Source organism: Hetaerina americana, unplaced genomic scaffold (genome assembly GCF_022747635.1).
Source record: "Hetaerina americana unplaced genomic scaffold, ioHetAmer1.1.p SCAF_11, whole genome shotgun sequence".
Classification (NCBI taxonomy): domain Eukaryota; kingdom Metazoa; phylum Arthropoda; class Insecta; order Odonata; family Calopterygidae; genus Hetaerina; species Hetaerina americana.
In genome coordinates this window covers 15,115,868-15,130,360 of record NW_027286181.1, presented here as the reverse complement: position 1 = coordinate 15,130,360, position 14,493 = coordinate 15,115,868, and the positions used below count along the sequence as shown (strand labels likewise).

At 34.8% G+C, this 14,493-nt stretch overlaps 1 protein-coding gene across 3 annotated transcripts in view; it reads right to left on the bottom strand.

The window, feature by feature from the left end:
* Zmynd8 (Zinc finger MYND-type containing 8) overlaps nt 1-14,493 on the bottom strand; it is a 125,019-nt gene that overhangs the window by 25,704 nt on the left and 84,822 nt on the right. For 2 of the 3 annotated variants that reach the window (XM_071599438.1, XM_071599439.1), the window contains exon 18: nt 9,134-9,472. The exons of the other annotated variant lie outside the window; for it this stretch is intronic. In XM_071599438.1, coding sequence (XP_071455539.1) covers nt 9,134-9,472 — 339 coding nt within the window. The remainder of the gene's footprint in view (nt 1-9,133; nt 9,473-14,493) is intronic. 3 annotated transcript variants of the gene reach the window in all.

The following is a 14,493-nucleotide window of genomic DNA, read 5'->3' as shown; positions in this document are numbered from 1 at the left end:
GGTGATGAATAATGATATTTCAAAAATTCTCATGATTTTTTTTAGTCTCTTACAGACATTAATCCTTGAGGAATATGAAAAATATTTTCTTTCCAAAAAATAAATAATTCCTATAAATTTCTCTGAATTAACAAATTAAAATAAATATTGAACCAACACTACATTATTGAAACAACAAACTTAAATAGCGCCACTTAAGCGGTCCCTTTTTCACCAAATCTAAAATAATTTTATCATTACTTTTATTTTGCATTATACTGTCCACATTAATATTTGCAGGAAAAAATAAAAAGATCTCCAACTTAATCTAAAACTTGAAAGTTATTGCTCAATATAATCAAGAGAATATTGGAAAACAATATGCCATTTCCACAAATGTCCTTCCATTTAACTTTAGACAAAATCTGTTTCCTGTCAACTGTTAGCACATAATCAACTTCCTGATAGTGCAAACTGTTATCAATATTGATAACTGATTTAATTGTGCCTCTAAACTTCCTTTGCCCCCATTAGTATCTCAGTGACAAGGAAAAAATCTTTTTTGCTTCAGCCACCAAATCGATCAAATGTATTTAACTGCTTTCTAAAGACAAATTTCCCCATCCAGTGTTTTGGATTCAACGCACTTGTAAGGGATATAATACAGAAGAGAAGGCTTAATCAGGGGGACCAAGGGGCAAATATGTATGACAAGTAAAGAGGGATGTTGGACAGAAGACTTATTTGGGCATACAAGCGATTTTGCATTAGAAAGGGATATGGTTTGGAGGGTAATCTTTGGATTGAAATAATGTTGATGATAATGATTAATATGAAAACCTTAATGACATTTTCAAATGAAATATGCACCAACATTAGAGAGGCTTGGCCCACAGCACAGTCAGGAGGCTTGAATCCTGTGCATGTACCAACAATGGTTAAATTTGGCTGCCTAGTCAAGCAGCAGACCAAGCCAGAGTTAGTATTATCCATTATTAAAAAATAACTTGCTTTTTCCCACACTTTTAATGGTGCATAGCACCATACGTTTTGCTACACTGTAGCATATTCATTTGCAATTCATTGCATGTGCTATTCACTGAACATGAATATACTACAGTGTAAAGATATGCATTTAGCAATTTACCGATATAGGTGAGCCAAATACATTTATTTGTGTACATAATAAAGTACACCGTAATAAAATACTGCATTTACTATGGACATCCATAATTTTCACAAGGCCACACTTGATGCTATTAAGTTTATCACAACTATTATCATTTTCATATATCTTTAGGATTGGCCCTTCATGACTGCTATGAACCAATGAGTTCCTCTTACTTCATAGGTGGCTCTGCTGCTAGAAGATGGGGGGCAGCACTTCTAAGGGTAGCAACTCAAACTCAACATTGCCACTTTTAGTTAATTTAAGATGTACATGATTACACTACACAGAGACTACCACTCGATTATTGTACTTCCAAGCCCATTAAATGCTCTTGCTTTACAGCAAAATGTACCCAAAAAATCAGTCTGCATCTCAAGGACTTAAGGTTTAAGGGCATAACTTTGACCTACAAGACAAGCAGATTAACTGGAAAAAATGCTAACTATTTTTTCCTGCATAAGACAGAGGAAATTGTTGTCTTTATTACAAGTTTTGATAATATCTCTGTTTTTAGCCAGTAGTAGACAGTAGAGTTTTAATATTTCCTTGACAGCATTGCCTTAAAAAAATCCCAAATAAATTGTAAATTTATACAATGTAGTGCATTCAGCTATATCTCACATGTGGTGCTGCTGTGACACATATGCAATGAGCCAACGAGGATATCGCCCCTCTGCTAATACATATGTCAATTTTATCTTTCCTGATAAACTCTGAGCCAACAGGAACTCAACTTGAAGTAGTATTAGAGTATCGCCAAGGCATAGAGAGTGCTGCCTTTGATACCAATTTTGATAATGCCTAAATAATAACAGTAACTAAGCATTTTGCAAAAACTTAAAATTAGAATAACCTCATGGGATATAAAGAGAGAATATTGTTATATATAGCATTATTGCATTTGAACTTTAAGCCATGAATTACGCTTCAGAACATGGAAACAAGGCATCTGTAAGGCATTTTGGTCCACCTCCGGCTGAGATGATACAGAAATAGAGGAAGCTTAAGATGAATTTAAAAAATGAAGATGAGTAAAAATGCTGCATTCATGTGGTGCTAAATGCTCAAAGCTTGAGGAGCATATATTAATCACAGGAAGAATGGGTTTACTGTTTCAACAAAAATGATTTTAATTGAAGCAAGAAAATTAGCAATAGGTATGCCTATTGCCGATTTCTCGAGTGCAACATCATGGCACAAGAGATTCATGAAGAGAAATGGCATGTGCATACGTAGCAGGACTACAAAAGCACAAAATTGCCATTTGAATACAAAAGAAAAGTTTTAAGGCACTAACTCATGACATCACACAGTCAGGAGAATGAAATGGTTGTCAATTACTCGTTTTTGCATGGTCAAAAAAGTCCTGACAGGAAGTTAAAAGTGAGAACATCATAATGTCCATTTAAAAATATAATTAGAAATCCACTAGATGGAAAAGAAGATGACATTGTGCATGAGGAAAGTGGCAACCCATGTAAAAGTATTGGCGTACATTATTTTAGTAGTAATGATGATGAATTTCTGGGATTTCAAGATGAATAAATGTTGATATAGCTGCTAATATAATGTAAAAATTCCATTTTTTCCATAATAAGTGTAATATTTTAATCCTTTTCAGTCTGATCCAAGATTTTTTTGTAAATTCTAACCTGAAAAATCACAGTTTAGATTATGCACCAGCCTTATGAACCAGGAAATGTAGTGTATGCTTATTGACATTCCACAGAAATCGCACAAGGAAGCCACCCCATGACCAACATGAGGTCACCTGTGATCACCAGGTGGACACCATGGTGATGAAACCATTGGGAGGATTACCACTCTTTTCCCTGTGGGGACTTTTCTAGTAGTTGATATGGATTTCCTTGTGCATGGGGATTCATAGGGTCTTATTGATTCCCAAAGTGGAATTTTGAATTCCGGGGGAGCAATCGATTTTTCGAGAGATAAGACCTAACCTATTATGTACATCCAAGCTGGATCCTGCTAAGTTATGTGCTTAGTTTTCCACGCCTACTTAACTTGGATCAGCCCCTCAATCCCAAAGATATCTGCAGACAATGATATGGTTTCATATTAATCACACCTGATATCATCTGAATCGAGCTTGGCTCTGACAGGAACTAAGTAAATAATTTTGCCATCTTTTGTATGATTTAAATGTACCATGAATGCCAAAAGTTCATACCTCATGATTAGCATCACATTGTCACAGAACTTCAGGTGTGTGGCTTGTCAGTAGTGATGAAATATGTATCACCTGTATGGATTCTTTGTTATTTTCCAGATATTTATGAGAATAATTGTGACAATAAGATACCACCCAGTGACTGTTTTGACTAGCCTAATCTTGATAATGCCATATTTACTCTTACTCAGGATGAACTTTTTTCCCCTCAAAATATGGCTAAATTATGGGGTACATTTAATGTAATCAAAATTATGACCAGACTTTTGTATCTAAAACCTCTGCTTTAACATACATTTTTAAGTATTCTAGCGTACTTTGATTGCTTGCAAAAGATATATTTCAAATAAATCTTTCCATAATTTTTTTCCGTTCTGTAAAAGTAATAATTAGCATACATGATATACTGTTTGCTTCACTCTATAAGAGGAAGCATTTTGATAAAAAGGCTTCTAACTTACTGACCTCTAAAGCTATGATATATCCAATGTATTATTCCATTAGGCAAAAGCTGATGAAATCATGTACTCCATTTGGATGTGAATGTTGCAACTCCAAACTTCAAGTTAAGCTTCCTTGAGGGGTATGCTAGCAATAAATCTACATTCTTCATCACTATATGAGTTTAAGTAAAGCAGTATGGGCCATATCTAATGCTTATTTGTGAGTTTAATATTCAAAATTTTGGAGGGGGTGAGGGTGTAGCCAAAATGGACATTAGCCCATTGTCCAAGTGCAATCATGGATAAGCACAACAATTGTATTCACACATCAACAAAAAAATACTAAAATATTTTTTAAGGAAAATTTTTTTTAGAGATTATAAAAGTTATTTTTAGGTTGAGATTTCATGGCAGAGCATGGCACAAAAACAACGCAGATGGCAGGAAATTTGGATCGCCGCCAGCAGAAAAGATGGTAAGAACTTGATGAAGACAAGACAAGGGAGTGCAAAAGCTATGTTTAGTAAATACAACATACACCATGAAATTGCAAAATTTTCTAACCAGGAAGAAGAATTAAAAACATGGATATTAGACCACAGATGATCAGGATTTTCAGTTTCCACAAAAATGACTATTCAACAAGCAAGAGTGATTGCTGCTAAAAAGAGATGCTGCTGATTTTACAATATCAACAACATGGTGCTCCAGATTCATACAGAGAAAATATCTAAGTTTGAGGACTCAGACTAAAATAGCACAACAGATGCCAACAAAATATGAAGACAAAACTACAAGATTAGTGAGTTGCATACATTTGTCATTAATGCAAGAAAAAGATAAAATCTTGAACTTTCACAAATAGGAAACATGGGTGAGATCCCACTGATATTTGATGTATCCTCAAATAAAACATAACTTCCAAGGCTTCGAAAAGTGAAATTATTCAAATTTGTGGACATTAAAAAACACATTGCACAGTGGTGTTTGTTTTGTAGTGCTGATGGAACAAAATCACCGCCTCCTTTGATATTCAAAAGGAAAACCTCGCCCTAGGTAGAACTGCTATAGGTGTTTCTGCGCATGTCCATCCTAAGGGTTGGATGGATAAAAGGGAGATAAAGTTATGGATAGGCAATGTGTGGTTTTGGCATTTTGAAACCTGTCTTACTAGTAAAGGATAGTTCAAAAGTTACAGAACAGAAATTAAAAAAAATAAAATCAACCAACTGAAAACTCAAACCATTGGTATTCCAGGTGGCCTTACAAGCCAGCTTCCACCTTTAGATGTCTACATTAATAAACCACTTAAAACATTAATGAAGGAGAAATAGAACCATTGGATGCAGTCTACAGATTTTTCAGTGAAATATTAAAATAGTGAGAGGCCTCGCATTTTAAAGATTTGTGAATGGGTCGAACTTTCATAGAATGATGTGAAATGTGAGAGTTGTCAAATCATTTAAGTAATGTGGAATTATAAATATACTTTATGGCATAGAGGATGATTTGTAATACAAAGACTCAATTTCAGAAGAAGATAGGTGATTCTTCACTTATCTGCACAGATGAGTTTCTGCAATTTGAGATTGGTGATAAATAGGCAGCATCTAGCTAAGATGTTCCCTAGTCACATTTCATAGATATAACTAACAAATTAAATAAATAACTACAAAATTAAAACAATAAATCATTATGGAAATTCATGAAGAATTTCAGAATTTTTTCTTGAAATGTGCATAAAAAGGTCTTATATAACAGCACATCCTCTATACCAGCAAATACAGCATGTAACACCTTAAACCAATAAGTGTCATAAACAAAGTAATAAAATTAGATACCCTGATCTTGTTTGGTAGCATTGTGTACAATTATCATAGATAAATTTGAAGCTATCACATCGTAACTCGATTAAATATTAAATTTGAAAAAATTGTTTGTACATGTAAATTAAATTCATATAAATTATTTAAAAACAAGTATTTGGATCCTCTCAAAATTTTGCTCCAAAATAATTTCCTGTTGAGTAGTTGATACATCCATAATAAAAATTAACGTAATACCATAAAGACTCATTTATATCAGAGTGACCTCAAAGATGTTATGACACTTCAATACACTGATATCAAAAGGTTCCATAAAATCCTGTAGGCATTTTGTGAGACTTTGTGTAACTCAAGAGTATTTATGGCTTTTAACCTATTAAGTAACTTCAATATGACCGCGGAACTCTCAGTGAGGCTGGAAATTATTGGGAAATTAGGGTGTTTTCCAATATTGAAATCCAGGCAAGGTTGAAAAGGTCTTTCAAAAGTGGTATCTGGAACCATCATTAACCCTTAACCTACAGAAAACATGTACTGGTGCATATGACCATCTATAACTTTTACACCCCAGAATCCCTTCTTGGCATTATGGCCTCAACTATTTCTTTCCCAAAAAGGATCGATTCCCTCCTCCCCCAAAGTGGTTCTTCTCTTGCTCATTAGGGCTCCCATTCCTTCATTGTGAGATAAGACCGCTCTCAAACTGTCCACTATGTTCTGCAAGTAAGCACTGTGTGCTAAATATCAGTCAATTTACACACCGAGTGATTTCAAGTCAATCAGGTTATCATACAGAAAATCAATACCTAATGCATTTTCCACAAGCTTTAAAAATTTTTTAAAAAACTTCTATTATTCAAAAGCTCCAATAATCAGTCATTGATGTGTGCTCTATGGAGGCCCCTCCTTAAGTATTAAATAATGGAGGCATTAAGTATTATATCAAATAGTGAAAAACTGGTTAACCTCCAAACACATGTTAACAACCTTACAACCGAGCTTAAAATTTTTTGAGCAACTACTTCTTCTCCATTAAACAATTCTAGCAATTCATTAATTCATATGAGACACTATTATTAGAGGGACGTATGATAGGTAAGGGATGAGAATCAATCGTTAGAAGATAAAGGTAGCACAATTATCAAGACTAGGTCAATCATTATTAAGTAGAAAGGCATGGAATGGAGCATGTAGAATGCCTCTATCATTTGAGGTGTTGTTTCACATGAAAATGGACAAAACAGTCAGGGTATTAAAAGAAGAATTTCATTATGTAAAACGGCTTTTTAATGCCTCGGCAGTTGATGATAAAGTCAATAAAGATGTAAAAAAGTTTCAGTAAAAATCTTGACATGAAGTGCAAGTTAGCACAGCTGCCAAACTTGACAAAAGAGGTATATGCAGATTTTTTACATAAAAGGTGCGGAGACATGCAGAAAAGATAATATGGTCAGAACGGAAAACAAACAAGGAAGTGGTCTTCATGGTAGGTGAAAGAAAAAGATGTTGCAGGAAATTCGAAGTAGTCAGGAAATTTAGATGCTGAATACATTGACTGGCAATAACATTTTGATAGCAGTCAGTGGGGGAGGCAAAGGAGAATGTTGGGAAAGCAAGGTAGATGGATGAAGAGATTAGACAAGATGGCTAGAATGAATTAAGGCAGGAGAAAGTATACTGAGTTAATAACTGATTCATTGGAACATTTGTTTTTATGGTTTTTAATGTCATGCTGGACATGACTTAGAAGTGTAGCAGTGCTCCCCTCTGTCAATTAAAAATATAACCAGTGGACTATGGCTAATAATAATAATAAGTTTAATTAGATGCTAAATATGAGAAATAGATAAATCATTATGTGGCATAACAATATTATTCCAAACAAGTACAAGACTAAACTTCCACACAACTATTTCTTAAAGGTCTATAACATGGGGAGAAGGCTACTATGGATGCAATGGTTTTCTAATGACTGAATAAAATTTTCATTACCATCTACCTTCTTTCTAATTGAATTAACTGCAAAATCGTTAGACAAAATGGTTCTTAGTCATCTAAAAACTTTAATTAATATTATCTTGCTATACACCAAATGCTAATAGACCCCAAATACATTTCCACCACTACTATTTGGATAGTATATGGCAGCATTATATCAAGGAACAATGCAAATGTGACACATAGAGTAATAATAAACAACCATTGGTAACATTTAAGAGTAAAAGGAAGTAATGAAAATAGAAGTACATGGCAAATAAAAATTTCACAGACCAAAGATTTGATTTAAACAAAATGAATGGTTTCTAATGAGTTAAAAATGGTTCAGAAATGATGTTTCAAAATTGCACCAATAATCGCTGGTCAACAAAAAGATAATTGGTAGTTTGCATATTGCAAACCAAGCTAGCATCACAAAATCATTAGTCATTTCTCATTGCATTATCCACATTATTCCTGATTTTCAACTCCATATTGAGGGACTGCCTCAATGTTGTATGAGCTAATGCTGCCATACTCCACCAGGTTTCTGCCATCAGTATATTACAAGTCACTATTTGTTTTATTTTAATCTAGAACAGTGTCACTATTTAAGCTTTGCATTTAAGAATAATCCTGCATATTAATAAAAGGATGCTTCACTGCAATGAATGGGACTGACATAATGGACCACAACTTGTGAAAACTTGTTGACCATGTTTCCATGCTGATCTTGATTGACAAGTTTTCAAAAGTAGTGCTCCATCATGTTGGTTCCATTAATTAGGTTCTATAAAGAAAGCTTAAAAAAGTATAATTCATTTAATAATTAAAATCCCAATCAAAGATTCCCAAAAATTTTAATTAGAATTTAAATTATAGTCCATATTAGTGCTGTATTTTTGTGCGCCTATCTTTAAATAAAATTATTTAAGTTATAGCTTAGGGTAGCTAATTTGACTATTAGCAGTTATTACCAAAAAATACCACAGTAATCAAACCAAAGACTGGTTTGATAGATGAGGGCAGAGCTCATCTAATACTAAGCCTGGGCAAAATTCAAAAAACAGGATAATATGGGGTTGGTTACTTTCTCTGTGCCACTCGTGGTATCCCAGGAAGATCTGGTAACCAAAATAACATACAGCTTAGGTGCAGCCGAGGGTGCCTAGAAGCATTCCCGGGAATCGAACCTGGGCCCTCCGGTCAATAGCCCAGGGGTCCACCCACTGGACTACCACCCTAGCAACTATTGGCAAACTAAATATATTCCTTGAATTACAGGAATGTGTGAATTCTTTACGAGACCTGCCCGTGAAAACATTTTCCAAAAATGTTTTCATATTAATGCCTGAATTCTTTCATGGGTTAACATTCGAAAGCTTCCTGAAATTAAGGGAAAGTTGAACATGAGTAGAAATACTCAATACTACTCTTCCATTCATATGTGTGTGTGCATGTGCAATTAACTGAGGGGGAGGGAGAAGGGGAGTGGGAAATTCCATTTCATGGTCTTGACACACTTAAGATGATTTGAGACACAAACCTTAGAGGCATGAGTCAAAGGTGGAGTTTCAAGGGGCACATTGACGGGACCAGGCTCCGGAGAGACTGTCCGAGAAGTCCCACCCGAGGACCAATCCGACTGCAGGGTTCGACATCGCCTCATGCGGCACACCTGGTGCGTCTTCGAGTTGCGGCATGGGGCACAATTGCCACAATTGTCTTTCACCATACACCCTTTGCACATGCCACACCTACGCCGTTTGACACGATAAGTCCCTCCTGAGGTCCCCAAGCGAGGTGTAGGGGGACTGCTGGAGTCTTCATCAAAATACTCTTCCTCCGGATGAGATTCTTGAGGCACACTGCCAGGACGTTGGAGCTGAAGTACAGTTCGATGGAAATCCAAGGGGATTTGAAAGGAGAAAGGGCAAGGAGAGGATTAGGTGAGGAGAGAGAGAAGGGCGGTTTAACGATGCAGTTAAAAGGGTGTTGAGTTAATAATATAAGGAGAAAGCAAAATAAAGCAGAAAATCCAGAGCCATCAATAGAGATATCACATAGAAAAATTTCAATTAAGAGGGTCATAGTTTTTCAAAGTATAGATAGATAAGACAGTTGTGTTACAGAATAATTTTATCAAGTCAAAATTGTCAAAAGTGATAGCAGATTAAAATTTTTTAAATATAATTTCACCAATCAAAATGGTATATGAAGAATATTTTTGCATTGAAATTTAGTCAGTCATGTTTCATTTCAAATTTGTGTTTTATCATCCATTCATTTTATAAATGAAGCATAGAGAGACAAGAAATAAAGAAATTTTACGTTATGACACATTGCAAAATAATAAGTAATTTTTGGAGACGGAGCATAAGTATTCATGCAAAAATCAACAGAAAAAAAAACCATGCAGTACATTTTTCAAGGAAAGTAGATGTGTTAAGCAAGAATGTAAAAATGTCAAATTCCAGCCATGAAATCATTTATAGTGTTCATGAAGTCATGAGTTTTGGTGGGAAGACATTAAGGAAATCAATTCGAAATTAACAAAGCAAGCAGCAAGGAAATTTGAGATGGTTTTACAGGAGATGAGGTAGTTGGGTCAGAGGAGGATGCCGGCAAAAAGAACAGGGTTAATAAAAAAATTAGAGCAAGTTCAACAGATAATATCTATAACACAAATTAACTGAAGGTCACTAAATTTAAATTACAAATTTTAATGCTGACATGCAGAAAACATTATTTTGCAATGCTGCTCAGTGAGCTTACTGGAGAGTGAGGAAAATACAATATTAAATGATAATAAATAGGTTTCTCTATGTCAGTTTTGGGCAAAAAACCAAACCAACAAGTGTGGCAAAGTTGATTTATTCATTTGGGGGGGAGGGGATAAGAAGCTACTCGATCATAGGAGGAATAAGCATGAACACAACATAATTAAATGGAAAAATAGTGAAGCATATGGAGCAGCCATTATTACTTTCTAGGAACTACTGTGACCAAAAATATGCTCTACTACAATATAAAAACTAAAATCCAAACAAGCAAAAATAAATAATGCATAAAATTTCCTTGTTTTTTAAATTCTTTCAATGGTAACAGCCAAACATTAGAAACAACTTATGTGAATGTCAAATAATAGTTCTACTGGGGAAAGCATAAACTGCCACACTCTCGAAGCAATTTTATGATTCTTGACTCTTGCAATTCCATGACTAAAGCAATTCAAAGCTGGATTAAAAACCAGTTTTCATGAATTAGTCACCAATGACATTCCAGACAGGAGTGTGATGCATCTCAACTAATCACTTCCCTGAAGTCTAAATTGGCCACATGAACTATCACCATGTTTTCATGTATGCACCAAATAATTCATAAAGTAGAGCAATATAGAAACATTTAACAGCTAAACTGAAAGTTTAGCAGTATGATCGAAACCTATTGATTGAAATCATCTCAGGAATGTTCCAAAGTCATTATAGTTATTACTACATTGGGACAACTAAAAAAAAATGCCAGCACATGTACCAGTCTGGGAATGCATCACTTTATTATTGATAAAGGTAAACTTATACCAGTAGAGGGGCAATGAGAATAACTGAGAAATGATCTGAGGGAGCAGTCATTAATTAAAAATAAAATAATACAAATAATTATAAAGCAAAATATGCATACAATTGTGAATCTACACAAGATTAATAAAAACAAAAATTTTAAGCAAAATCTTTATAATGCACTACAATTCAACTGGCTACAAATATCAATAAGCAGCAAGAGTGAAAAATAGAAGAGACAAAAGGGCGCATCAGGACCAAAAGAAAAAGATCTACCAAAGAGTTCTCCTCATATGGTAACACTATTGTTAAGGTTGCACACTTTTCACAATTTATTTACAAAAATATCATCGTCAAAACCGATATAACATCACACAATCCTCTTTAACATTCCATACACAGAATCTGGAGGCATTAGATTAAGCCAGCATGGACCCAAAAAGTTGAGTAGAACACACAGATATTATTCATTATTATTCAACAATTACATTTGTTCTGGTGAATGGCATTTCATAGCAAAATGCAACTTTTCAGGTAGCTATTATTAGAAGCAGCCATATGTTACAAAATCCTAATTTCAATTATTTGATCCATTACAAAATCACCATTTCAGACCAAAGAATCAATTTAATTGAAATTTCAGCAATAATTTTTCTGAATTCTTTTTTCAATAAATATGCTCCAAAAATCATTTGCCTAAAATTGCTCTTCCAAAAATTCATTTCTGAAAATTGCTACTCCAATAATGTTTCCCGAAAAACAAACATTACATACAATTTTCACAAAATCATAAAACTTCTCATGCCTCATCCTCTTACTCTATTTGTGTGCCTACAAGATATTTCTCATGCATTGGCCTGTGAAGGAGTACGTGGTTCAAGTCCTGATCAAGGAATCTCTTTTCCCAAAGGGAATCTACCTTCTCCACTGCCGGCCTATTGGGTCATGTGTCTTGCTTGACACATGGAGAAGCAAAGCAAACATACATATTGGTGTGTGTGTAAACATGCAGTAAACCCTTGCTAATCCAGACTATATTGGGCCAGAGGTTGTCTGGAATATTAGCCAAATTCGGAATTCGGAATAATATGGGAATTGAAAATATGTAACCCTGCTGAGAATTTTGCACCACTATTCTAGTGCACATTTAATCGCTGATGACTTAGGATGATTTTACATGATGAACAGGAAGACTTAAATGTACAGTTGGCAAAATGCTAATTGAATAAAATACATTTCAAAATGTCCCGAGTATTTAGATAACTTATTTTCTAGTAACTGCCCTCAACAATTAAAATGTTTCATTAGCTAATTTAACAATGATTTTATCCCATTCACTTCATCTATTTAAATGCATTCAATGAATCAATTAAGTGTTTATTTAATAAATGCAAGTTTGACCATAGAAAATTGAGCTAGTTTTCTTTAGTATATTATAGTAGCGCTGACACAATGCTTGACCAACTCTGCTCTCTTGCATACTTCAATTATATTATACTCAGAAGAAACATGCATGTAACAATTAACCATCTTGGAATAATATTTAAGGATATTACAGCTTATTATTTCTACATGACAATGTTATGATAAATGGGAAATGAGTTCCGCTAAAAAATTTTTTTTTTAAGTTAAGATTTTATGCATAAATGAAGGGGGTCAAAGTTAAGTGCTGTGAGAGCATTAATTCTCATTCTTATGATAATTAGGGTGGAAATTAGTTCATAACAATCCCATGATCTGCGCTAGCCTAATACATATTATAACACTGAAATCATGTTGAGATTGTTTCTTAATGGTTTTCCAGCACTAGATGATTATTTTATCGAAATTTAAAAGCTAGATGCTGATATCATTTTCCATGAATGAATTCTATCCAATCCAAAGTGAGAGAAATATTATAGAGACAAATTGAATGATAATTATTATTACTGATGTTCTAATAGTTAATGTAGGCCTTTGATGAGCGCAGCCTATATAATGGTACAACGATAATTTCACTTGTCTAATCTAACAAAGCACAACCTGACATTCAGCACTAAAATTCATCCATCTCTAATTTTGCATACTTTCTTCTTTCCTTCACTCTACCCAACATGACTATTTCATTCCCACCACTTTCACGCTAGCCTAATGTTCACCTCTATATAACAGTCATTTCTTCCCTGGTTTGTTTTCCTATCCGTCCATTTCACCTTTTCACCCTTCTCCATATCCACACTTCAAAAGCCTCCAATCCAGACCATGTTTCCACACCATACAAAACAATTCCCCATTTTTAAGTTCTGACGAACTGTTTTTTAACATCCCTACTTAACATTCCAGTCATCATTTCCCTCATCCTTTGGAAGTCCCTTTGCCAATTGCAATACTTCATCTAATGTTCCTTCTACTTGACTATTTTGATCTAAAACATTTCCAAGAGAAGTAAACTTTTCCACTCGCTCTAGTTTTTGCTAACCTATTTTAACATTTTGTTCAGTTTTTCCCTTCCTATAAAACCACATAACCTTTGTTTTGGTTACATTATTCTCATCCCATTCCTATCGCACTGACTTTCCAATGCACTCATCAATGCTTGCAATTCCTTGACTGATTTACAACTAGATAGGCTTAAGCTTGATCTACGCTTTACACTTTCAGGCTTCACTTCGTGTAATTGTTTGATGTCCATATTAAATGAGTTTGTAATTTTCCACCAACTTCATGTTATGGTACAGCACGTTTTACCGACTTGCGGCATCATCAGGTACAAGTTACATGTATACCCTTCAGACAGGGGAGAGGGTGGAAGTAAAACCTAGGCACCACCATTTTTCCAGCATGTTTTCTTTTTCCTCGACCAACAACTTTCACTTTGAAAAATCCCTCAACCCATCTTCCACTTTCCACTCACCTCACCTCCAACATAACCATCCTTCTCCTCAAGGGTAAACAAATCTAACAGTTCTACGTAGCCTCCCGTCCCTAACCCCTAACTCCCATGACCTAGACCAGACCCAATGCTTAGTCATAAGCAAGGCGCCACCAACTAACTATCCTTGGCTTAACCGAAAAAGCCACGATCACTGACTTAGAAGTGTAACTTGTACCTGATGTTGCAAGTCAGGGAATCAAGTTTTCCATAAAATAAAGTCATTGGAAAATTACAAACTCATTTAATAGAGCTTGATCATCTGCAAACCTAACTGGTTCAATGAATTCCCCACTGTCTTTAATTCCCATCTCCAGTTCTTCCCAAGCCTCTTTAATCATTTCCTACACATACATGTTGAACAGCAGAGTTAATAATGAACTACCCTGCCTAACATCTCTTCCTAACACTGCCTCTCTTGGCTTTCCATCCTCC